The sequence below is a fragment of the Solenopsis invicta genome, chromosome 1 (genome assembly GCF_016802725.1).
Source record: "Solenopsis invicta isolate M01_SB chromosome 1, UNIL_Sinv_3.0, whole genome shotgun sequence".
Classification (NCBI taxonomy): Eukaryota; Metazoa; Arthropoda; class Insecta; order Hymenoptera; family Formicidae; genus Solenopsis; species Solenopsis invicta.
In genome coordinates this window covers 2,588,137-2,616,127 of record NC_052664.1, presented here as the reverse complement: position 1 = coordinate 2,616,127, position 27,991 = coordinate 2,588,137, and the positions used below count along the sequence as shown (strand labels likewise).

General features: G+C 31.9%; 2 protein-coding genes and 1 pseudogene across 9 annotated transcripts in view; 2 read left to right on the top strand and 1 right to left on the bottom strand.

The window, feature by feature from the left end:
• Window positions 1–2,338: 2,338 nt before the first annotated feature.
• LOC105206369 lies at window positions 2,339–4,595 on the top strand (annotated as a pseudogene).
• Window positions 4,596–7,490: 2,895 nt separating this feature from the next.
• LOC105199281 (pre-mRNA-splicing factor CWC25 homolog) lies at window positions 7,491–27,978 on the top strand. Of its 4 annotated transcripts, none has more exons than XR_005575104.1 (7): window positions 7,491–8,003; window positions 9,889–10,228; window positions 13,908–14,068; window positions 14,161–14,766; window positions 16,035–16,196; window positions 16,265–16,913; window positions 17,018–17,562. XR_005575104.1 is itself a non-coding variant. In XM_039451029.1 (7 exons), exons 3-7 carry the CDS (start codon window positions 9,919–9,921, stop codon window positions 27,466–27,468), a joined length of 1,386 nt encoding a protein of 461 aa, XP_039306963.1. In that variant the 5' UTR covers window positions 7,491–8,003; window positions 9,001–9,086; window positions 9,889–9,918; the 3' UTR covers window positions 27,469–27,978. The 4 variants fall into 4 exon arrangements, 2 of the variants coding, with proteins under 2 accessions (XP_039306963.1, XP_011164589.1); XM_039451029.1 differs by lacking the exons at window positions 16,035–16,196; window positions 16,265–16,913; window positions 17,018–17,562 and adding exons at window positions 9,001–9,086; window positions 26,129–26,322; window positions 27,354–27,978; XR_005575102.1 differs by having other exon boundaries at window positions 16,265–17,562.
• LOC105199282 (probable phosphorylase b kinase regulatory subunit beta) overlaps window positions 27,617–27,991 on the bottom strand; it is a 59,637-nt gene continuing 59,262 nt past the window's right edge. For all 5 annotated transcript variants that reach the window (XM_039450752.1, XM_039450803.1, XM_039450828.1 and 2 more), the window contains one exon: window positions 27,617–27,940. In XM_039450752.1, coding sequence (XP_039306686.1) covers window positions 27,761–27,940 — 180 coding nt within the window. In that variant the 3' untranslated portion in view covers window positions 27,617–27,760. The remainder of the gene's footprint in view (window positions 27,941–27,991) is intronic.

The window sequence follows — 27,991 nt, the reverse complement described above, 5'->3', positions numbered from 1 at the left end:
TAGAGCAAAAAAAATGTTTATAAATGGTATAAATTATTCCAAGAGGGCCGAGAAAATGTTAATCTTGCTCCGGACGCCCCAGCACGTCAAAAACCGACGAAAATGTTCAGGAAGTGAAAGAAATTGTGTTGAAAAATCGTCGAATCACGATTAGAGAAATAGCTGATGATCTTAACATAACGTTTGGCTCATGCCAATCAATTTTAACGGATGTTTTGGGTATGACATGTGTGTCAGCGAAATTCGTTCCAAAACTGCTTAATTTTGATCAGAAGCAGCGTCGCATGAACATCGCCCAAGACATGTTGAACGACGTCAATGATGATCCTGATCTGCTCAAAAGGGTTATAACTGGTGACGAAACATGAGTATATGGTTATGACGTCGAAACCAAAGCCCAATCATCCCAGTGGAAGAGTCCAGGAGAGCCAAGACCGAAGAAAGCACGCTAAGTTCGAATGTGAAGGTTTTGCTCACAGTTTTCTTTGATTACCATGGCGTTGTGCATCAAGAATTCCTACCACAAGGTCGCACGGTAAACAAGGAGTATTACCTTGAGGTTATGCGACGTTTGCGTGAATCAATAAGAAAAAAACGTCCGGAAGTGTGGAAAGAAAATGCATGGATTCTGCACCATGATAATGCACCTGCGCACACGTCATTACTAGTGAGTATTTTTTTGGCCAACAATACTCCGTTTGTTTTCTGTTCCTGAACTCCCTAAATTAGAGTGCACTTAAAATGAAATAGATATATATTTGATAGTTAGCGAAAGCAAGAAAGAACGTTCCAGTGCAGTCTAGTGCAGGAATAGAAAACAAGCCTATTATCATCATGCCTCAGCCACCGTATTCACCAGACTTGGCCCCCAGCGACTTTTTCCTCTTCCCAAAATTGTAAAGGCCTATGAAAGGACGAAGATTTGCGACGATTGAGGAGATTAAGGCTGCATCGCTGGAGGAGCTCAAGGCAATACCCAAAAGTGCATTTCAGAAATGTTTTGACGACTGGAAAAAGCGCTGGCACAAATGTATTGTATCAGAGGGGGATTATTTTGAAGGGGATAACATAATTTTGGATGAATAAATGAATATTTTTTTATAAAAATGAAAAGTCATCTTACTTTTTGATCACACCTCGTATTTATTAAAGTGTCAACATGAAAAGAAAATAGTACAAAAGCGAAGATATTGGGTTCATCCAATTTTTTCAACCGATAGTAGAAAGCAATTTGGAACCAGTAACACCCTTATAAAAGAATTACATTTTTATAATGATAACAAATTCATTAATTATTTTTGAATGACTGTAGAGGATTTTAACAAATTACTTACTATTGTGAAACCATATATTAAAAAACAGGAATGTATTCGAGAACCAATACCTCCTGATATGCGCTTACAAATATGTTTGCGTTATTTGGCTTCAGGAGATAACATGAAATCTCTATCTTATGCATTTAGAGTAGGGCACAATACTATTTCAAAAATTGTGTCTGAAACATGTGAAGCGATCTGGATTTCATTAAAAGATAAAGTTTTTGAGCAACCTACAAAAGATTTTTGGATAAAAATAGCAAATAATTTTGATACACAATGGGATGGTGTGCGCACGATTGGACACCGCACGATTGGACACCACCACTCACAGCGGCCGATGCCTAGAGTTTTTCCGTTGGTTTGGTTAGATAAGTCAAGATGATTGGTTGGTGTCCAATCGTGCTTGGTCCAAAAGAGTGTCACCCTTCCCAAACTGTATAGGAACATTAGATGGAAAACACGTCATAATCCAAGTAATATACGTACACATGTCTAATTGTATAATAAAGTAGTTTAGTTCAATATATGCAATATTAAATGACTAATTCTCTGAAATTTTACATAGACTACGTTTACACGGCTTCTAACTTCGATTTAGTAACGTTAATGTTGTAACTCCTACTTAAAGTGAGGTGCGTTTACACGTTCAGGCTTATCTTATTCCCATCAAGCTAAAGCAGCTTAAGAATTTTCGAGTGAAGTGAGTCAAGGATTTTCATTAATACCAACATAAAATAACGAAAAATTAGATGCTTGAGTTTCTTCGGTTTCCCAACTTTCACGCTTTTTGGTTTCCATCGTTTTTATTTTTTTTCACTTGCTTTAATTTTCTTTGCCTTCTGTATTAAGATTTGGAAACTTAATACCAACTCTATAAACAATGGAAAATAAAGTTCAATTTTTATGGGTTGGCATTATAACCGTCGTTATATTGCGACCGTTTACACGTCCTTTTTACGTCGAAGTTATAACTCTAGCTATATCCACACAAACTTGCATAAGCCCATAAGCATATGCATAAAAAATGGACCAATCACGCGTTTAATATGAAGAACGCCATATTGCTGCATAGGACGTAAAAATAGCGTACGCACATTGTCGAAAAATTTTTACCACCTATGTAGCCGCATAAGCATATGCATAATAAGGTTAACCAATCACGTGCTTAATATAAAGACTACAAAATTGCTCTACAACACATAAGCAGAACATGTGCATATGCAGAAAAATTTCATATTGTTGATATATTTATGTAAGTAAGGTTATGTTATAGGACGGCGCTTGACAAATCTTCGTATTACGATCGTATCAAATAAAAAATATTTATTTTGTAGTTATTTTATCTGTTGAAAATACTCTCAAGATGGATTGTGAATTAGCCAGTGACAAAGAAAACATGAATGAGCAGGATTGTACATACGAATATTGTGAAGAAGATGCTGATGTTGTTCTAATAGATCTCGTTAAAAACTTTCCCTTTCTTTATGATAAAAGTGCAACAGATTTTAAAAACGCAAAGAAGAAGGAACGTACATGGATGGAAATTTCTGAATATTTAAAGTTACCAAGTAATTTTTTATTATTTTTATAAATTATAAATTTTATATTTCATAAGTCATCAACTACATATTTTTCTCTTTACTTTTTTTACTTTGCTTTTATTAATATCTTTTTTATTGTTAATTACAGTTACGGATTGTCAAAATAGATGGCAAAGACTTAGAGAAAAATTTTCTCGCGAAAAGAAAAGAAGAGAACTAGAAACCCGAAGTGGCAGTGGAGCATCTACAAGACGTTCTTATTATATAACAACATGAAATTTTTGGATTCTTTTGTTAAAAGCAGGAAGTAAGTTCTATTACCTTTCTATAAGATAAATTAGATTATATGCTTTTTTATTTTTATATATAACTAATTTTGTAATATAATTGTTTTATATAATTAATTTTATAATTAATTTTTAGAACTTATACAAACATTACACCACGAGGAACACATTTTATTTCTAATATACCCAAAACCAAATGTATTTTACAAAAGAGTAAGCCAGTTGAAACTATTAATAGGTGAGTACAACTCATTTAGTAATAATTTAACAAAGCTTTAATTCTTTTGTTTGTAGGTTGCAAATAATGGTAAAATATTTACTGGTTTAGTTATAATCTTTTTACATAAACTAATAAATAATTATAATCTTTTCAGCATTTCTGCTCCATCTGAGGTATTAAAATCTTCATCACCATTATCAATACTGTCGTCTTCATCATCTGTACCTTCATCTCCATCTCTATCTTCAACCCCATCTTTATCGCCAAGTATTAATGAAAATTCGTCATTAATACAATCATGCATAAAATCTACACCAGAAAATAAAGCAATTTTGTCATCAATGCAACCATGCATAAAATTTATGCCAGGAAATAAAAAAAACAAAGCAAAATGTACAATTATGCAAGAAGCGGACGAAGTTGACAAATCGTTTATGAATTTATCATCTGTTATGTCTCAACATTTCTCAGGTAAACAAAAAATGGATGAAGATGATGTTTTTAGTAGCACAATTGCATTTCAATTACGTAAAATAGAAGAACCACGGAAGGCACCATTGAAAGGAAAGATTATGAAGATTTTATATGAGTTTTAAAGATAATTTTTTATTACATCTTATAACAGTTATGTTAAAATCACATTAGGTTTGCTCTCTGTAGCTGAAGTGGCTGCACTAGTTGAGTTTATCTTTTTCTTTCCAATGTGGAGTAAAAAAGATAAACTCTGAACTAGTGTAACCAGTTCAGCTACAGAGAACAAACCTATTTCATGTCGAGACGGTTCTTGTTGTACAACTGCAGTAGGGTTTGCATAATTGCATACAAATATACAGCAATCTTAGAGCAATTGAATATTTTAAGTGCAAGTGAACATTTTAAGTCAAAATGTTAAGTTTCATTGCATGGACAAAAGCATATAAGACTGATAATTTTTTGTTTTTTTGTTTTAGTTACTATATAATTTTGTCTGCGGATAATATTTAATTTGTTGTTTTTATGCTTTATAAGTTGCTGTGCACTAAAAGACTTATATTAAACGTTTTGTTTATTTGAAGTTTTTTTAGTTTATTTTCTTTTTAATTTTATTTTCTATTACAAATAAAATAAGCATAAAATTTTTGTTTGCTTGAAAATAAACTTTTATTTATAACTTTAAGACGTATTAACGTGTTCTATGATAACAAATATTATTTTGTTCAAATGTATTAAAATTTTTACATTTCATTATAATCAAAACCAAAGTAAAAGTGATATTAAGTTATATGCATTGTTGCGGGTGACACTCTTTTGGACACAGTACAATTGGACACCAACCAATCATCTTGACTTATCTAACCAAACCAACGGAAAAACTCTAGGCATTGGCCGCTGTGAGTGGTGGTGTCCAATCGTGCGGTGTCCAATCGTGCGGTGTCCAATCGTGCGGTGTCCAATCGTGCGCACTCCCATTGTTGCCACTTGTTTTACATTAATTATATATGTAATTCAGCACATAGATATGTATATTTTTGTACTTTTGATACAGAAATAAAAAAGTAAAAATAGTACTGGATACAATATTTATTCGTATAACGTATGATACGTAGAACCCACATGTATCCGTTCATATTGCCATGTAACTTCACCTACGGATGATAGCAAATATTCAGTTAAAATGTCTCTTTGCTCGTATGCTTCGCGAGTTGCCCTATGTGCACTGCAAGGCCTTAGACGTTCTATTCCTTTGTTTTCATCTCTCCATCTTCCCGGTATTACTGTTCCCATATCATTATCATGATCGACAAAGTTTGTTGGGCAGTATGTTTGTTCGCATGATGATTTTTTGGCGTTTTCAGTCATTAAAAAATTGTGTAAATTTACGCATGCTAAAACATATCGATCAACAGTTGATGGATGAGCACAAATTGGGCGACGAAGTATTCGCCATCTTGATACTAGAATACCAAAAGCATTTTCGATTGTACGTCTTGCACGTGATAAACGATAATTAAATATACTTTTGTTATCGCTCAAGTATCGACCAGAATAGGGACGCATAACATTTTTATGCAACTGAAAAGCCTCATCATCAACGACAAAATAGGGCAATTCTATATCACATCCAGGTAATTTCCTTGTTTCATGCGATATATTAAGTGTGCGATTATATAATACTTTTCCAAATACTGATTTGGATAGAACACCAGCATCACAATCACTGCCAAAAGCACCTACGTCAACTACAGTGAACTTATACTTATGATCACATATAGCCATGAGTACTAAGCTAAAAGTCTTCTTATAATTAAAATATAAGCTCCCAGATTTTGGTGGTGCTTGTATCTGGATGTGCTTTCCATCCATTACACCAATTGTGTTTGGAAAATTCCACGGTTGCCAAAAGCCCGTGCTTATATTTTTCCACTCATCCAATGTTGGTGGATTAAGATATTCAGTACTAAGTATCAAGGTCCGTGGATTGGCGTTGGAGGGGAAGGAAGGTCGTTGCATAGCCGCCATTTTCGAGACAGCGAGTCAGTGTTAGTGTATGTACGTAGATAGTAAGGTACTACAGCTATTAGTTGTGTGAGTGAGCGAGTGTGCAGTAAAAGTATGGCCGCCGCCATTTTCGTTCCACATCGTTGAAGTGGATGCAACGACCTTCCTTTCCCTCCAACGCCAATCCACGGACCTTGCTAAGTACGTTTGAAATTATTTCGCATGTTTCCTTAACTATGGAATGAGCAGTTGATAATCCAATGCGATATGCTAATGCTATTGATGTCATTTGGTCATCTGTTGCAAGAAACCTATTTTCAAGAAAAAGGACTTTATTATTATCTATCTATCTATCTATTTATATAAGTACCGTCTTCTGTCTGTCTGTCTGTCTGTCTGACCGCGAACTACTTATTCGTTTTAATGGACCAAATTTTTACTAAAAGTATATAAAATAGGGGTAGAATTTTCCGGGGAGTGCTATGATGTGTATAGTTTTTCGTTACCGATTTTCTGGAAACCGGTTTGGAAATTATTAAAATTTCGAGAAATAATAAATATTAATTGACCAATTTTCTTGAAACCAGTGCCAAAATTTTTTTAATTTTTGGAAGATAAGTTTAATTTTTTATTAATGGATCAATTTTCTTGAAACCAGTGCTAAAATTGTTCTAATTTTTTGTTGATTTTAATGAAACTGGTACCAAAAGAATTTTATGGGGATGGCTACTATAGGGTTGAAAATTGGAGGTTTCATGGGGTTCTATTGATGCTCCTAATTAATTAGTGAGAAGGATTTGGGAAGAGGGGAATAGATTTTGAGCACGCGCAAAGCGCGGGCGAAAAATCTAGTAATTATATATAAAATATCAATAACAAGGTTCAGAATTGAATTTATTTATACAATTACCTGAGTGTAATAATCAAACGCTGCTCTGGAGACAAGGCTCGCCAATTAGATTTTTTTAAATATGATCCTATCTTGCTTAATAATAAATTAAAAGTATCTTCATTCATTCGTGTATATTTAAAAAACATATCTGAATCTTGTTTCAATTCTTGAAAGAGGTGGTCAAAATCTCCTTGATAAAATCTTAATGTATTAATTGGACGACACCACCATCTTCTCTTATGTTTTTTTAATAGACGATGTCGACGACGTCTGTATAATATATAACTCAAACATGACAAAGCACATAACTCTTCAGCTTCCATATTTCAATTTTTAGATTTTTCAGAGGATATGTCGAGTAACACGGATTGCACAATATAATATTACAAATCCACGGAATATATATATGTCAATTTGATAATATTTATTCTACAGTGACGATTGAACGTTTTCTTTACGACGCTGCATATGTGTACACATATAAAGATACATTTGAGTAGCACTTTTCTTATTAGATATGTGATTGGTTCATTTCTTTATGCATATGTTTATGCAAACTTCGTCTGAATTGACCCTTATTATGGTTATAATTGTGCATATGCTTATGGGCTTATGCAAGTTTGTGTGGATATAGCTTAAGGATGCAGTCCGAGGCTCGGGGTGCAGATAGAGTACCTCTAGTAAGGTACTCTAGGTGCAGATCGATTTATGCGCCACCTAGCGGTTTAATGTTCCCGTGAGACAAAATCTAGACGCGTAAATCTTGGCAGTGTCACCCCCGTGCTCAAAGGATTCAACTCTTTTTAACCTACAAAAAATTTAATAACAAAATTTAATTTGAATATTATTTAGTTTAAGTGTTGTTTTTGTGAGAAAGATGAGTAGAACTATATAACTTGGTGTGACTCAATGTTTTCACATTTGAAGCTTGATAGCAAATTTATTCACTCGGCACGCGTCATATAACCTATATTTTTGATGAAAAGGTTGACAATACTCATTTAAAAAAACAAGATTTAAGGAGGTTCAAGACACTTTTTATTAAAAAATAACAGAAGATGGAATATAGTAAACCAAATAGCAGTATATAAAAAATGAAAATAGAAGAAAACTAATAATATTCGTATTTTTTGTTCTCATTAAAAAACTGAACATTTTTCTTATGATTAACAATTATATTTAGTATCAGTAATAATTTTACTGTGAAAATTTTATCGAGTATTCACGTTGCTATATATATACGATAAAATGGGAGGCGGAGATTTGGTAAGTTATAATTTATTAATTCTCTGCACACACATTTTTCTACACTTTCTCAAATGTCATAATCGGATCACATTTCTGAGTTAATTTTTGTTGCTTTTACAAGTATAAAAAAGTTCTTTAGTGACTTAAGCCGTAATCGAACTAGAAATTGAGATTATATTGGATTTTAATCAATCTGAAGAAAAAAAACTAATTTCAAGTTTAGTTAACATTGCTTTAATTGGTCAAATTCCAATTTAATTGCAATCTCAATCTCTAGTCTGATTATGGCTTTACATAAAAGATGAATTTTTAAATTCAATTGATCAATCACATTATGCACAAATGTATACTCAGTAAAAGCATTTACATATGATACAATTAGTGAATTTTAAAATTTACTTGTAATAAGCGCTTTAGTCTATGAGGTGTCCAGGGCTGACATGCACTCCTTACTCACTTGTTCCTATTATTTTGTTAATATTTATAAGAAATGTTTTCAAATGCCCTGATGGCTGTGTTATGATTAATTTACAGCATTTTATGACTGTACATAAAAATCAATTATGAATGTTGGGCCACAACCTCTTCTTTCATATTGCTTAAAATATAATGAGACATTATAAATACTAGGTATAAGCAAGTAAGGAGCGCGCACCGGCCCTGAGCTCCACATAGACAGGAGCACTTATTCGTTAACTATAACCAGCTCTCACGCAAAAACTATTTGTCCAATGTAATTTTACTAAAAGAAAAAGTTGTTTCTTTTAGCATAAAGTATCACATCTTGCATTCCGAATTCGTGAATATTGGGACACTCTGTGTGTATACACACACATGCACACGCACGCGCGCGCGCACACACACACACGCACACACACACACAGACACACACACACACACACACACACACACACACACACACACACACACACATATATATATATGCATGTATACATATATGGATATATTTATATACAAAATGAAAAGAGACTTGTGGGCTATTCCTCCTTTTCAGAACTAATATATAGATATATTTATATGGTTTTTAATACGAATGGCACAAAAAGGAAAACAATTTTGGGACGCCGAATGTAACATTTGGTATAAAACATTTTTTGATACTTTGTTTAGTTTACGAAATATATTGAAGAAAGACAAAAGTCTCTTTTTCTTTGAGAGGTCATTTCATTCTTTTGAACCATTTTTTATCTACAACTGAAAATTTCTAAATTCGTGTTTACATTTATGCTAAATGTCATTAAAATTGAAATTTTAATGTAATAAATAATCTGTAAATAGGGAGTATAGAGGGTGAATTTTTTAAAAGACTTTTTGGAAAATAAATAACATAATTAAATAGAGATATTTTTGTTATAAAATCTTAGTATAAAACATTTTTTGATATTTTATTTAGTTTATATATATTTGCGAGATATATTGAAAAATGGAAAAATTGTCTTTATTTTAAAGAGGTGATTTCACTTCTTTAAACCGGTTTTTGTCCTAACAAAATTTTTAAATTCATGTATTTACCTTCTTTATATTTATGCCAAGTTTCATTAAAATCTGAATTTCTTACTTCGCGAGGTTTGTAAGTTAAAAATTATTTTTTAATTTTATCATTTTAACTTCTAATTTTTTAATTAATTACTACTTAAAGCTGGTTCTAAATTTCTAAAAAATTTCTTAATTTTTTTCGTTTTTGATATAAAATTGATGAGTTTGGACGATTAGTGCTTATACATTAATTGTAGAAAAAGACGTTTAAATCTGTAAAAGCAATTAGAAAAATCATGTGCTGTAAAAAATCGTATTTCTGTCAGTAAAATGGAACTACTTTAGGATCTCCTTAAGTGTGGAATTTACCATAGTTTTAAATTAATATACATAAAACTCTCCATAGAATTTAAAAAAGTCATGGCATCCATCTACTATGAAGAATATGGAAAAAGTAAGAAAAGCAGAACAGCAGAATGATCAAGAGAATAAAAGAATAGCTGAATTGAAAAAGGAGATTGAAATAGAGAAAGATTTGGAAGACATAAAAAAATATGCTGTAGAACAAGGTGTAATAGAAAAGAAGGATGATAAGAAATTAGACTGGATGTATAAAGGACCAAAACAAATGATTAACAGAGAAGAGTATTTGTTAGGAAGGCCAGTTGACAAGGCTTTTGAGCAAATGCAACAGGCGGAAAAAGATGTAGAATTGAATAGGATGCCAAAGAATCATGTTGAGTACGGTAAGTATGTATGGTATATACATACTTTTATAAATATATGTATATATGTAGGCACTTTTTATATGAATATTTAAATTTAGAATTATAAATAAAATTAAATTTGTAGTGGAGGCCTTGGTTTTTAATTATATTTAAACATGCATTTTTACATTATACAAAGTTTTTGGCTAGTATTTATAAGTAATTTTTAAAATGCTCATACGGTTGTTATGATTAAAATCTTTACAACATAAAATTATATACGAGTCTTAAATATAAGAATCAATTGTATGAATATTGAGCTTTAACTTTCTCTTCCGTATTGTATTGATTAAAATATGAAAAGTTAATCAAATAAATATTAATTTGATTTTTTAAATAAAAAATAAATTAAAAAATTGTCTAATTTTGTAGTTTATCTGCAAATAAAGATAAATATAAATAGTAAGATGCTTTGCGCGAGCTAATTGTTCTATTATTATGGCAAGTGCACAGTTACATATGAGAAACCTAAACCTTAAGAATAGTTTATTAATTAAATAAATACGTAATCCTTAAATGATAAAATATTGCCTTATAATTTAGCAATGATTAGAAATTATAAAAAATGTTAGGGTACTTTAAAAACTATTGGGTTGTCAGAAAAGTCATGATGCATTTTACATTATATATATGTATAAATAATAATATAATAATTACAATATATAGAGGAGAAGAGGGTAATATGGCACCCATTTTTATTTAATTGGATAACTTTGTTTATAATTAATATTTTCTATTGAAACTTATTCAATTACATTCGTTAAAGTGTTGTTTGACAGATTCTAGACTAATAATAGAAACTAATGGCGTTTTAAATAAATGCATCTGTATATTATCTACGATTCAGTTTTGATAAATTATCTGAAATTAAAAAATAAGCAAATTTTTTTCTTTACATAATAATTTTCTTCTTATTGATCATTTTCGCATCATGGAAAGGAAAATTCCAGAATTTTAGTTTCTGCGAAACGGCATATATTTAACTTTGAAAATTGCGTTTTTCGAACAATTCCTTTCTTTTATTTGTTATAACTTAAGAAAAAAATTAAAAACCGGAAAAAGCCTCCTTGAATGTATCGAATGTAATTATTAAAAATATTGCTTCAAATTTTCTAATTGATTGGATAAATCATAAATTATCATAACGTTGAATAAAAATTTTACTAATTAATCCTGATACTTACAATTAAATAAAAGTTTAAAAAATGTATGATAAATTTTAATATAAAACTGATAGAACTATTATTGAGATTTTAATAATTATGTAATTTTCATAACGTTTTAAAAGTAATAATTTTGAACAAATCCTTTGTATTTTTAGTTGTGAAAAAATAAAGAGAATCAATTTACAAAATACTTTTTTATTATTTTTAACCACTGTTATCACAATAAAACAGTTTTTTTATCATTTGAAGATTATTTAATAGTAGGGTGATGTGAGGTAAAGTGGGACGGGTTTTTGTTTGCCTCTATAGAAGTGTCAAAAAACTGAATTTTTGAACAATCAATGGTTGTTTTTACTAGAGGACGAAAAAAAACTAACTTTCTATAATTGGATTTTCAAACTTTTGATTTTAAGTTGTATTTTTAGTTATTTTTCAAAAACGAAAAATTTTGGGCTTTTGAAAAATGGTGTAAAGTGGGACACCAAAGAAATTCAGTCAAAATAGCCATAAAAAACAACTTAAATCGGCTTCTATGTTTAATCAATACTTCTAAATAATGAATAATTTAAAATAGAGCAATAAAATCCTTCCCTCTATAATGGTTATAGTATTTAAACTTATAATTCTTTAATGATTCACAGCTACTGTTATATTATAGTAATATTTAATATTAAATTTTCTCCATGTATAAGTAATAACATTCGAAATAATTAATAAAATCACTTGATTTGCACTAATCCTTCAAGAAAACATGAAAAACCTACTTTACCCTACAACTTTAATTTACACACAATCATTAATTATCGAAACTAGATTAAGTTTCTACAACACTTTTTTTTATTTAGAAATATAATAGAAAAACGATAACTGCACATAACTTTCCTTTGTTGAACACTTAAAAAACTTGTTTAAATCACGAGTATTATGAACACAAGAAAAACTATGAAAATAACTTTTAAGATTGGCCTCGTACAAAATATTTATACACAAACTCCAATGGCTAATTGAAACATAAGCTGTCATAATAAGCAACATATGACAGTGTTTTGTTTTGCTCTAAGCTCACTACTACATAGAAATTTTGATCTTTGTGAAGTTAGCACCTTATTTTTCTGTACCGCAAGTTTTTATGCAAGTTTTATTTGCACTCTTAATAGTTCGAGTTTCTGATAATTTTTAACAATAGCCGAAATAACATTAAAAATGATAATTTGAAAATATGAGGGCCAATTTTGCATGGCACCTCAAGTTTTGAAAAAAATGATTTTGACTATGGAATTCTATAGTTCTCGAAGAGTTCTCAATAAGTATAAACAATAGTTCGGGTCATTAAATATTAAAAAAAAATTTTTAAAATTTTTTTGTCCGCACTTCAAGTTTCGAAAAAATTGTTTTTGACTATGGAATTCTATAGTTCTCGAAGAGTTCTAGAGTTCTCAATAGGTTACATTAACAGTTCTGACTACTATATACATATACATATGTATATATATATATTTTTTTTTTTTAAACAATTTTTAAATCCTAGCTAGCACCGCATTACAAGAGTAAAGTACCATCATATGGAGAGTTCTGGACGAGTTCTTAGCATTTTTCGATATTTCCGCAATAGTTCTAAAGCTTTCTGTAGGTTTCGTCATATATATATATATATATATATATATATATATATATATATATATGGAGGTCACAAATGTTAATGTAAACTATTGAGAACTCTAGAACTCTTCAAGAACTATAGAATTCCATAGTCAAAAACAATTTTTTTGAAACTTGAAGTGTGGACAAAAAAATAAAAAATTTTTTTTAAATATTTAATGACCAGAACTATTGTTTATACTTATTGTTTACACTAGATTGTAAACAGTTTCAGTTTTGTAGCACAAAAGATGATACAAGAAGTATGATAAATATATCCCAGAGAAAGTTTTTCTATGATACCAACCTATGACAATCTTGCCATTCTTCTCCCTCAGTAAAAGATTTCAGAAATTCAGAAAACTTAAATTTCTATTTATCTCCATTTTGAAAGTGAAATAAAAGCGATCATAGTATCCATTAAAAACATTTACAATTTGGAAAAAGTTACAGACATTGTATATCAACAAAATTATTTAAATAATGTAGAGGTAAATTTGAAATATTGTTAAATTTAGCTGAGGATAGTTAAGTCAAACCGAAACGTCCTATAATTGAATAAACTATTGAGTATATTATATATATATATATATATATATATATATATATATATATATATAATGTTGTATTCTCGTTGAATGGCCTTTTTTCAAATTTTAAATATATACATAAAGATACACGAGCGCATGTGTACGTGCATATGTGTATGTGCGTATCTTTATGTCTCTTTTTATATATTTCTATATTTATTGAACACATATCTTATAATTTGTGTACGACGATTTTAATGTTTATGTACATTAATACATCTAATCAAATTCGCTACATAATATACTTCTTTTATTTGATATTAGAATGCATTCCACCTTCACTGCGATTTTTCTCTGGTAATGAACAAGTGGATCTGGCTAGAAAAATACAAGAAGATCCTCTATACGCCATAAAGAAGAAAGAAATAGAAACTAGGAATCAGCTTTTGAAAAATCCTGTTAAACTAAAACAACTTAAGGAATTGGTATATATAGATATATTTAACTGATATATTTAATTTTTCTTGTGTTTTGTTTATGTCAAATAATTATTTACATTTATATATATAATTTATAGTTGGAGCAACAATCATGCAAAGATAAAAGTGAAAAGAAAAAGAAGAAGTTAAAGAAGAAAGATAGTAGTGAAGATGAGGCTAAATTGGATATTTTATTAGCTACTAAATATAAACAGTTAAAAGACAATATCATTGAAAAAAATTTGCTGAAATCAATGAAAAAAATAAAACATAAGCGAATGAAAAAGTCAAAGAAGCATTATCATGATTCTGATAGTGAAACTGATAGCAGCAATGAAGACAAATCTATTAAAAAAGAACGACGCAAACGAAAAAAACGAAAGAGAAGTACAAGTGATAGTGATAATGACAGTACTGATAGTAATAGTAGAGATGTTACTAATAAACATGAGAAGAAGAATAATAAAGAGGAATATGACAAGAAAGGTTCGAGAAACGATACAAAAATAGATGATATCGAGAAACAAGTTAGAAAAAAAAAATTGAGTGAAGATAGTAATCTAAAGCACGAAAGAAGCAAAAAGCACAGAGAAGAATATAATAAGAATGATAATCGGCAACGATACGACAGTAAACAAAGGGATGGTTCAAGAAATAAATACAATGATAAAAATTATTCAGTGGAGACACAAAACAATACAAAAGTAAGTACGAAAGCTTTTAATTCTAGTAGCGCATTCAATTTTATAAATAAGCCAAATAATTCGTTTAAAAATAATTAGTTAAGTTTTTACATAATTTTAATAGAAAGATATATGATCTTTTTAATATACATATATCATAGAGGGTGTTTGATAAAACCCACTTATGCTTTCATGGGTTGATAGAGCAGGACAAACTGAGAAGAAAAGTCCTTTATCATTGTTCAAAATTTGCAATAATTACCAAGATAAAAATTAATAAAGTCGGCAAATGAGCACATACTTTCCTTACTCATCGCACGCGGGGGCCGCCCGTCGGTCGCCAAGTCAGAAGCAGCCGCGGCAGACGGCGCGGTGAAAAGGGAGAAGCATCAATGGCTGTTTTACTCGCCTTAGGGTAGGGAAACTCATTTGCCGACTTTATTCGATTTTATCTCGGTAATTATTGCGAATTTTGAAAAATGGTAAAGAACTTTTCTTCTCAGTTTGACCTGCTCTATCAACCTACGAGAGCATAAGTAGGTTTTATCAAACACCTTGTATAACAAAATTTGAATTTTTTATTAATTCTCAACACATTTCTACTTATTAAATAATTCTTATAAAATGATTTTTAAGTAACGTAAAACATTGCCGCCATTTTTGTCATTTCAAATGCAATATGGAACCAGTAGCGTAGTAAGGAGGCGGCGAAAAGTCCTGAATATTTAGTAGAGATTCAACCTTTGACTCCATTTCGTTAAAGGGCACCCGTAAAAAATGCCCATTTTTTTGTCCTCGAATTTTTAATTGAATTTGTACGAAATGTTAGCTTATGATAAGACATTAATCACAGAGAAATTTTACACTGAGCATACGATTAGTTTTAGCGATATAGAGGGTCAAAGTGATCATCAACCTACTAAGAAAATATGACGCTAACAACGCTTTATAACACGAATATTTGTTGAATTTTTTCGAAAGTCGGTACTTTGAGTTGCTGATTACAAATCTAATGTCAGATTTAAAAGCAAGATGGCGGATATAATATAATGAAACACAAATACTGGAACAATTATTTTATGAGAACTGTTGTGGTTTTCTCGGTTTGCTTACGAATTTTCTAAAGTCAAATTTTGGAAAGTCAGTTGGAAATCGACGATAATTTGTGAATAGAAGCATTCTTTGGATTAGTTTATCATAAAAAAAAATGTCATTCAAATTGATTACGACATTACATGACGCATACAGGATAACGTGATAAGTTTGTAACGACCATTTTTCTTGATTAGAAATTGCGCGCGAGCGTAGCTCGTCAGGATTTATCCAGGGCACGATCCGGGTCCGAAAGAATTAGACGTATTTAAAAAGGAAAGAAACAAACAGAATTTATTCAGAAAATATATACAGCGTTACTCTTGGTAATGACGAAGACGACATAAACAAAGCGAGCGGTAACGGCTGCGGCGGTGATTTAAAGACAATATATTTACAAAAACTTGACAGGATTTGCTATTTACAGAGAAATGGACGGCACCGGTAAATTTACGTCGTCGGCGGTGTAATTTATCAGTGACGGTCGGCGATTCTGGCACGATCGGATGGCCGGAAGGACGAGTTACAATTATTGATGCTTTATATCGGCGTGAAATTCCTGTAATGCGCACCGTCGAAATGATCGCGGCAGGTGCGTGTGCTTTCCAGCGTCATCGAGCGCGTCATCGAGTCGGACTTCGTGTTGAACCTCGGCAGGGTACAAATGTATCGATTAACGGAGATTCCGTTAAACCAAAGATCTCTTAGTAAAGCCATTGGGCTAAATTGTCTATCACCCACCAGAACCGCAGAATTCAGAAACGTGGAAGAACAGAATTAAAAATCTAAAAGATCAACAAAAGACGAATAGATACAAGAAGTCAAACTCTCAACCATATATAGTATATAGTATATAGTATATCGAATCCCTTTCTGAAACAGAAAATGTGGGAAATCTACATCCAATCAGTATTGGAAATAAATTGTTTTAGGCCAACGTTCAAGACATTGAAAGAATCAGGAAAATTGGTAAAAAGATCGTGGTCAGGTTTAAATTTCATTTTGAAGCCAATTTATGTGTCAACAAACAGAGACTAGATGGTAACAACTGGATTACTTATATCCCTAATCACAAGGTTCGTAGATCCTGTATAATTAAAGGTATTAGCTCGAAAAGTGGACTAGATGAAATAAAAAAGAATATTAAAGTTAACAATTCTAATATTGAAATAATATATAGGCTGAAAGACTCAAATTTTGGAATAGATCTAGAAGACACTTAGCGAATCTAATAATATTAAGTTGGAAATTACTTCAAATTTGCTACTCGAAATTGCCATTTACTGGGTAAGATTTAGAATATTCTCTTTTGTTAGAAAAATTAGAAGTTGCAAAAAATGCCTCAGATGGGGGCACAGCGATTTTAACTGTCGCGGTAAAGTAAGGACAAAAATCAGATCTAACATCCCGGCAAATAAAGTTGATGCGAACGGAGATTATGCGTCGGTAGAATGCATTAATTGTGGAAGGGAGAGGGGGCATAGATCAGCTGATACAAATTGCCTCAGTTGTCAGAAATATAAGTTGATTAACAAAGTGATGGCTTATTGTAATACAAATTATTTTACTGCAAAAAGATTAATCAAACAAAAAAATATAACAGATTTGGCAGACGTAGAGTTCAAATGTAAGAGCCACGCTTATCTAGCATGGAATAAGGACTTACTTGACTTTAATTCGGATTAGATTAATAACCCGAGGCCCTTCAAGGGCTTATGATAAAAATAAAAAGAATTTCAAAACTGGTAATGCTTGTTCCGTCAAAAAAGTTTAACCAGGATATATACTAGCGATAGGGAAGAATGCAATAAGATAATTAACGACTCAGAATCTTCCAGTAATTTGAATTACATGGTTAGTTTACGTTAATAAGAGGAATAATAATGTTAATAATCAATTTATTAGACATATTAAATATATTAGACAGGCAGGAAAAACCGTCTCTAGTTCAGAGAACTTTTTTGATGAAATTTCCTTGCCTACTTCTGGAGTAGGCAAGAACTGTAAAATGCCAAATGAGATAAATCATAGCATTTGAAAGGAGGGAACAAGTATATTAAATATGTAAAAGGGTTAGCGTGAATGAGCCTTACTTTTTAAGAAAATTGCAATTAAAATTTAACATTTGGACATTTGTACGTTAAGTACTAGAATCTTGAACCACTATTTAAGAAAGCGTTGTGGCTGAGAAGGCTAAGTTCTAGCATTACATTTTTCTCTTTGTGGCGAACCGAGTTCGAATCAATATCAAATTTTTTTTACTTTTTTTAAACTTTTTGCTATTATATTTTACAATTGTATTATCTTTAGTATTTTTTAAATTAATTAATAATTATTTATTAAGATTAATAATTAGGCCTTAACGAGCAGATTTATTCCGAAAAATAATACACTTTGAGAGTTTCTATAACATTATAAATTATAAGAAGTTATAAATTATAAGATGTTATAAATTTATAAAACGTTATAAATTAAAGTGTATCAAACAAAATCTTTAATTTTATAAATGTGACATTAGATTCGTAATCAGCAACTCAAAGAACTCATGAGTACTGACCTTCGAAAAAATTCAATAATTCATGTTATTAGTGTAATACTTCGTAGGTTAGTGACCATTTTAACCCTTTATATCACTGAAACCAATCGTATACGCAACGTAAAATTTTTCTGTGATTAATGTCTCATAAGCTATCTTTTAGCATAAAGTAATATGAAATATTTGTTTATATTAAATATAAATTCTAATGTTGTTTGTGATTGAATTTTTTATAAAAAAGTTTTGGAAATACTTGTCTGCTTTGAGTATTATTTGATCAGATAATTTAATATTGAATTTACTTTATGAATTTGTTTATACCGAAAATGTATTTTAAAAACACATACTTTTTACTCACATCAATGATGTTTTATGACTTACAATTGACATTACTTCTCTTTTATTAAACTGGACTTAATTTAAGAACACAACAATAGATATTAGACATTTTACAAAACGTTTGTAATACTTGTTCGGCACCGTTTCATTTAGTGCTACTCCTTAAAACACCCGGCCGGTCGCTTAGTTGCGCCGCACTTGATGGCGCGAATATTATGTGCTATGGTTGGATAGTTTCAAATGCTCACCATTTAAAATTGACATCACATTTTGTTATTGCATAACATTTTCGACTCACTTTTTCATGAGGATGTGCCGACTCCTGTAGTTGACCTGGATCACCCTGTATAAAGAATAAATAAAAATTGACATCACATTTTGTTATTGCATAATATTTTCGACTCACTTTTTCATGAGGATGTGCCGACTCCTGTAGTTGACCTGGATCACCCTGTATAAAGAATAAATAAAAATACTTGCTTAAAAAACAGTCTTGCTTATAATCGATTTAATAATTTTTTTAAATATATGGAATATTTAAAAATTGTAAAACATAAAAATGGCAATGTAGTTCGAAACTATGAAGAATATAGATCAGGAGGCCGAACTAAGCTTTCAGAAATGCGATCAAAATCAGGTTTCTGAAGTAGTATTGATAGTATCATGTTTGGTAGGTGGCGTTCAAATCGCAAAACTCCTCAAAAGTTGACATAGTTGAGAACATAAGAGGTGATTCTTTGATAGTAACCAGAAGACGTAAATTGTCATTGCTGTTTGCCAAAATAATAAAAGATTTTTATGTATAATTGATATTGTATTTTATGTATAAGTGAAGTTCACAAAGGACTTCGTTGTTCTTTGCTTTACGATGAATAACTTCTTCCCACATTTGTTGAATAAATAGATATTTGTTCTAGGATATTTTTGTTGTTATAGAAATATTAGATACTTGAAGTAAATTAATCTTGTAAGTATGTAACGATGCACCCCGAAAATGCATCGTTCCCACTATCAGTCGGGAGAAAAGCCGCCGGGTTATAACCGGGGGCACCTCGGGCGTCCATTTTTAAGCGATACCATATCTTCTGCCTGGCGGTAGATAGTCAGAGGAATCGTGCCGAGCCATCGCACGCGCCAAGTCGGCGCGCACGCGCACTCTGGGAAAGCGCGCGGTCATCCCTACTCCGGCGACTCCGCCGTTAAGTGTCGAAAAATAGCGGAGGCAAACGGATTCGCCGGGTATAAATGGGGCCGCGTACCACGACCAGATCGCCTTTTGTCCACCAGCCAGCATCTCTGCTTGTTCTGCTGTGCTGACGTTTCTGAAACCAGTGGTCGAAGGTTCTTGGCCACGATGGAGGTACTCCGCCTTCCGACAGATTTTCCATCTTCCCGCACCTTTGAGAGCGCAAGCACCGGACTTTTAGCCAAAGTTCTTGGCGTGAGGAAACTATTTTTAAATTTTTATAATTTCATAACATAAGATTTTTATTTCATAAATATGAAATAAATGCTTATGTTACGTCCTGCGGAGTAACAATTCTTTTCTTTCGAAATCGATGCAGCCAAGCAACCGAAAATTGCGAACAGATGGCCTATCTTAACCGCGCAGATACGCTAAAATTGTCCGGTCGAGTCAATACAGTTGGTCTACCCTTGACACGTGCCGATTTTGGCGGAAGCAAGCGTTGAAACGCGGATGATTGACCCCATTGACACGAAACACTTGTCGCGCAATTGATAGGTAACGCGTGGGCAATAATAAGAGACAGTACACCTGCGGATTAAAATCCCATAGGAATCATAGGCAGAATCAGGTATAAAAAGAAGGAGCTCCAGAACTCGCGAGCACTTACAGCACTTTTTTCATTCTGCTCAATCGCTCATTTTTCGTCATTCATTGTTCGCGATTCACTCCAGTTCGATCCGTCGTACATTCCGTGACATTATATGTCCGAGTTTGTGACGTTCGGATTCGTACTCGTCATACTTAATTTTGACGCGGCATTGTGAGAATTAGTCAACAAGTTCTTTTGCAACTTCCGAACACTCTGAGTGCCAACCGTCGACCAGCCGTCCGTCGTTGTAAGCTGAATCCGCTCCGCCAAACACCAAATCGTTCGCACCTTCATAAATTTCAACTAACAGTAAATCTTAGCCGTCCGTTATTTTTTTTACTCTCCATAAGACTACCTTCTCTCTCTAGTAAGATATTTATTATATTTTTCAAAATACTTATATACCGAGTATTATTTCACCACCCTTCCTTTCCTCCCTCTATTACTCTCTTTACTTTCCGCAGGATACAATCGAATTCTTTTTCGATTGAATCCGCAATTCTTTTACTTTCTGCAGGATACAATCGAGCTCTTTCGATTGGGTCCGCGACTCTTTTTACTTTCTGCAGGATACAATCGAGCTCTTTCGATTGGGTCCGCAATTCTTTTACTTCCTGCAGGATACAATCGAACTCTCTTTCGATTGGGTCCGCAACTCTCCTTTTACTTTCTGCAGGATACAATCGAGTTCTTTCGATTGGGTCCGCGACTCTTTTTACTTTTTGCAGGATACAATCGAGCGCTTTCGATTGGGTCCGCATACTGTCTTTACCTTCCGCTGGATACAATCGAGCTCTATCGATTGGGTCCGTATACTTTCTTTACCTTCCGCAGGATACAATCGAACTCTCTTTCGATTGGGTCCACAACTCTCTTTACTTTCTGCAGGATACAATCGAACTCTTTCGATTGGGTCCACGACTCTTTTTACTTTTTGCAGGATACAATCGAGCGCTTTCGATTGGGTCCGCAACTCTCTTTACTTTCTGCAGGATACAATCGAGCTCTATCGATTGGGTCCGCATACTCTCTTTACCTTCCGCAGGATACAATCGAACTCTCTTTCGATTGGATCCGCATACTCTCTTTACTTTCCGCAGGATACAATCGAGCTCTATCGATTGGGTCCGCAACTCTCTTTTCACTTTCTGCAGGATACAATCGAGCTCTTTCGACTGAATCCGCAACTACCTTTTAATCCCTGCTGGATACAATCGAACTCTCGTTCGATTGAATTCGCAGCTTTCTTTCCTTCCATTGGAAACAAAGAATTCCTTTCCTTTTATTAATTCAAACTTTCCTTTTTTTTCTTTTTTTCTTTCTTTCAAGAAGTTACAATCTAGATTTTATTTCCCTTTATTAGAAAGAGAGAACGTAGCCTTAAACCTTAAATTTATTCTAGTGCGTAAGCGAGTCCCTGAACATAAATCTCGAAGAGGCATTAAGAACTGTCGGAATCGTCAAAATAAGAAACTCCGGAAGCTTGGCGCATCGTTATCGCTCTCCGAAAAATTAAACAATCTGCGAGGAGAAAATTTTGTTTTGCCTAGTGCTCTAATTAATTTAAGAACTTCCGACGAACCGACCGATTCATCTCCACCAGTCTCAAATCCGTCCGCCGAATCATTCTATCCTTCCCCCCTCTTACTCCCCTGAACCTCACGTAGAATACCAACGTTCCTTCTCACTATTTACTCCCGAAGAAATAGAAAATATCATTAACGAAATCCCAATAGAGCGAATCGAAGAAGTAGCCAACGAATTGGAAGAAATCTTCGACTCGGTTCAAGAACTACCTGAATAATCAAAAATTCCCTGACCACAATATACACACCCACACACGCACATCTCGTTAAACACAAATGTAACCAATTAGAACTTAAGTTTATAATTATATTTTTGTTAAGATTTTCTTAAATCGATCACAAGATTTTCTTTCTTTATTCACACATGTTCTCTGCAAACAAAAATGTTATTCACGAATTAATAATTATTATTTAAATCATCACCTATCATTGTAATCGTTTATTTCTTTTATTATGTTAAAGTAAATTGTAATCCTTAATTTTAACCATTTTCGTTTATTTCAACCACCTCTAATTTCCGCTCCGATAAAATTGCACTTGGTCTGATCCCGCGTAAAAGCGATTTAATTCGTTTACGCAAAATAAGGACTATACGAATGCAAGAGTTTGAATGAGAGTCATAGGCCGTCACCTGACCTACATTCTGACTCACCTGACGCATTTGACTCGTCGCATTCGCCCGGAAACATGTGTGCGCGAGATTAGGCCTGTTTCGTTCTTCCTATCTCACTCAAATTATTTCCATAAGTTTCTACCTGCCAATTGACCCGAGAGACTTATTTTGAGAATTCTGGACGTAACACTTATGTTATGGAATTATAAAAATTAAAAAATTATTTATTTATTACTAACTTTCTAACTTGTAATCAGCAAAACATTTCAATATGGAATTTTGTAGACAAATAAAACGTTAAAGAGCTGATGAACGATTTACCTGCTCATTTTTGGAAAAAAATTAACGAAAAAATGTTATTTTAATTTTTTTCGTTGTGGCGCACCTTTCGAAAAAATCTGATAAAAATATATTTTGTAGAAGTTGAGAACAGAGACCACATGTAATTTTTTTTAGGTGGGAAATCGACAAAATCACGGTGAAAACATGTTTAAGTTATTTTCATTTTTTTTTTAAATTGAAATTTGTATCGAAAACAAACATAAAAAATATTTTTATTAATGTCTAAGTATAATTGATTTGTCAAAAGTTTTTCAAAATTCTATTTGATTTGTTACTAAGAAAATCGTGAAAATGTAAAAAAATCGTTTTTTCGATCTATCTTGGTCACATCTTCATATAAAAAAAAGGCCAACTCGAAAAGCCATGGGGGCACTTTCACCATACTTATTCCACTAGGCCGTTTATTAATTTAAAAAAAATCATTCCAAGATCGTGAAAAAACATACCCATTTGAATGAGGATTTGATCCTATTTCAAATAATCAAATACCCTTCAGAATTCAATTTCTTTTAATTAGATTAATTTTTTTAATATTTGATATTGAAATTACCTTATTCATTCCTCTCATTTATTTATTTAAATTCTTTAATGTGTCTATAATTTTATCCTCGTTCTTTATTTTATTTATTTTACTTATATGTCTTCATCTTGAATATATAGAAAAATCGGTCAATTGAAAAATTTAAACATCTACAGAATATTAGTTAAATAACATTTAAATTGCATTTAAAAGTTATATAAAATACATATATATCTTAAAATTAATTTAACAGATTTATCAATATTTATTAATTTTTTTAAAGTAAATCAATTTCATTTAATTTCGACTTAAAAATTGATTATATACTTTAATCTAAGAAAAATTTAAGTAAAACCAAAAAGAGGTAAATTATTGTTAATAATTTAATTGAATATAAACGCCAGATGATAGGCATGATATAAAAATATCTAGAGTCATGCTGAATCTACAATATCGATATGCTTGACACGCGTAGTACATAGTAAAATAAAACATTCACTTCTTGTACAATGAAGTGCATTAATGAGATCCTTTTTTGGTGTAGGAACTTCATCAGTTTAACCAATCATGTGTTGCCATTGGCTTAGTGAGTTCGTCTGATTGGCTAAGATTGCTGTGACTTTTGCACCGAAAAAGGACCTCATTAATGCATCTCATTACATAGCATACCGCCGCGTAATTATTGACGCACCGTGATCTTTTCCTCTTTCCCGATCGAATCATTTCTTCTACACCGTTCCGGCGAGCTAATCCGCGCAGAGAAAAACGGTTTATTACAAATATTAATTTTATATTGATGTAAATACAAACCGTTCGAGGGAATTTAAACATCGTTTTATTCTTCCATGTAATTTATTTATTTTTTTACTTGCATTTCTTAATTTGCAAGCAGGAAACAAGCACACACGCGTCATTTCTGTGATTTCGAGTTACCATTTACCATCACTGTCACGCAAACTGTACGTGAGGACGGTGTCGTAGAACGAAAGCGATATCTCGATTAGCATTTCGAACTAATTTAGATAACCGCTTGTAAGCTCATATTTGACGCATCGTCCATATAAGTTCGACCTTCTGATCTCTATTTTTCATGTTTGAATCACATGACAGTAATTAAAAAGTTTATATCATTGTCAAAACATACTTTACAATGCTATTACTAAATCCGCAAACTATTACACAAATTTTTTGAAAAAGCTAGAACATATTAAAAATTAAAGATTTCTATAAGTTTTAAGAAAATGCTAAAGTTAAAGTCTGATTCAGATTACACGTAGCAAGCGTGGAGCAGCAACCAATCATCGTTTATCATTTTATTAATTAAAAAAATGTATTTAAACGTTTATTTTTAAGGTTTATAATTGAAATAATCAGAAAAAATATTTTCCGCATAAAGTATTAATTATATAAATATATGAAATCAAATGTAACTAACGTTTAATTTACCAGTAATTTGGTCTTTTACTTTGTCTATGAATCGCTCTTACGAGTGATTCGTAGAACTCAATACATGCATCATTTGGAAAAATTTAAATAAACTTTCTTGAAAGTGATTACGCAATAACAAAAATTATTTTATCCGAGGGGGAATTCACAACCCAAAATTTTGTACACCAATGCCGATTTTGGCATTGCTGTAAAACACTGCCGACATTTTTGTACACTGCCGACAATGCTTATTGTTAGTCAATGCCTACAATGCCGTTAATCCTATATTAAAATTAAGGCAATGCCATGCAATTATGAACACTACCGCGTGCCCATTATCATACGCCAATGCCTGCACAAGAATTCTAAAGCTTTCCCGAAGTATTCAAAAATTTTTGTGCTCAACCCCATGATCGACTCTGAAGTGAGTCTCACCACTCCCCAACCACTGACGACAATGCCGTCAATATTATAGGTCACTGCTTACTTTTTTCGGCAGTCCACTGCCGAAATTTTGTACATCAATGCCGGCTGTGAATTTCCCCTCGATTTTATCACAAATTAGTGAAAAGAATATAGTATAACATATTTAAATTTTATCGTAATTTATGGAATCAAAGGTTGATCTTGTCCGTGTTAGCAAGAATACCAATTTAACAGTACAATGCTTTCTCATTGGGCAAAGTTTGAAATTTAAGATTTATAACGGAAGATTTAAAAAAAATTCATAAATCATCTTAGCTGCAAAAGACAAAAGAGAAGCAGTTAAAGTATTGAAACTTTGATGGCTAATTCTTTTTTTGTTACAATAGAAATAAGTTTCTGTTTTTAATGTGAAAAATTTTATTGCTTGTAACCGGCAAGTATATAAACACATTTTTAATAAATTGAAAAAGCTATCTGATAATTATTACATTGACGGTTGCTATTAATAGAAAAGAAAGCATAAGGGGGAGAAAGAGAAAAACCGGGCTATCCTTACTATGCCACTGTATTAAACAATCAAATTTTTCATTACTTTGAAAATTACTTGAAAAGATATAATGCATTCTTAAATCTATTTTCAATACTAATTACATTAAATTTAAGAATAGGAAAGAAGAAAAATATAGACCGAAAGGAAGACCAAATCTTACCGAGAGGGAGAAGGAACAACGACGAAAAGAAATGATAGCAAACGCGATGTGGCATGATAAAGAAAGAGAAAAAAATGTAAAAATATATCGCGAGCAAGAGAAGAAGGAAGAGCAAAATAACATATTATATAACAAGGATTTTATTAGGTACATCACTAAACATATTTCCCATTCAAATATATATTTTTGTATATATTTTTCAGTAAAACTTTACAAAAGGAGAATAGCCTCTGGCGACCTTAACCTTGACATATGTTATCAATGGGAAGGTATTGAGTGACATACAAAAAGGTTTTGAGTAATGCTCACTTCTTATTAAAAAAATATTATTAGAGAAAGAAAAAACAGTTTTTTTTTCATTATTTATTAATATCAGAAAATATTTATTTTACGAAAAAAAATGTGTCAAACAAAAAATGAAGCCCGTAATAAGCTCTATAAAAAAGGTCATATACATATTTTACCTAACTTCAATACTTTAGTTGTTATATTAGAAAAACTGTTTTAAAATAATTTTTTTTATTTTTAGTAATTTTGCGGGAAATGTAGAACGCGTGGGCGAGGGAGGGACTCCGGTCCTCCCCCTGCACCCCCTTCCCGTATTTTTTTTAACCCAACCCAACCCGATTTTAATTGTAATTTGGCCAAGGATATTTAATTGATCATTACGATATTAGATTTGAAATTTATGGCCCACCTTCTCCCGCACCCACCCCATCATTAGTGGACCGACTGAGACGGGGTGGGTTAGGTTAGAAAAAACACGGGGAGGGGCGGAGCCCCTTCCCCGCCCTCGCGTTCTCTGTATCATATGGGTTTTCGACTTTCCATGCAAAACAGTTTTTCTACTATAACAACTAAAGTATTGAAATTAGATACAATATGTTTATGACTTTTTTTATAAAGCTTATTGCGAGCTTCATTTTTTGTTTGACACATTTTTTCGTAAAATAAACATTTTCTGAAATAATTAAGAAAAACTGTTTTTTCTTTCTTTAATAATAGTTTTTAATAAAAAGTGAGCATTACTCAAAACCTTTTGTCACTCAATACCTTCTCATTAATAACATATGTTAAGGTCAAGGCCATCAAAGGATGCTCCCCTTTTATAAAGTTTTATTGTAAAGTAAACCTATTTTTCTTGTAAACTAAATTGAATTAAAACTGAATACTTGTAGGAAACAGTTGGTCGTCGCAACAGAAGTGGGTACTGTCGCATCTAGAATCAAAGCTAACATTAATAATATACAACGTTCCGGACGAGCAATGGATACCAATTTTGCAAAAAGATGATTTTTATCTCCAATCACATATATATTGTATACAGTATTAAAATTTTCTATATAAACGAAAATTATGTATAAATATAAAAATATCTTAAAAATTATTATAATTACCTAAGGAAGCATAGGGTTTTTGCATTAATTTTTCCAGGTTGTTATATCGTCGCTTTATCTGAACATGGTAATATATATTTATTTATATCTATATACATGGCGAGATATATTACATACATCTATATACAATTCTTATCAACATTAAATAATAATATCTTAAGTCTAGTCTCAACGATAATCGATTCATGTTATGTAATTTTACACATTTCTCGGGGCGATTCAATGACATCAGTAGGATACACAATAGTCGTCACGCATCCACCAGTAAGAACGTTGTTGACTATAGCTCTAGCAAGATATCCCGTGGTCACCGAATAATGCGCGGAGAAGAATGACGACTTGTCAATTACATTCGATAAATTATGATCCTACGAACATATAGAAATATATAAAAATTAAAAACAAACAGATGTACATTT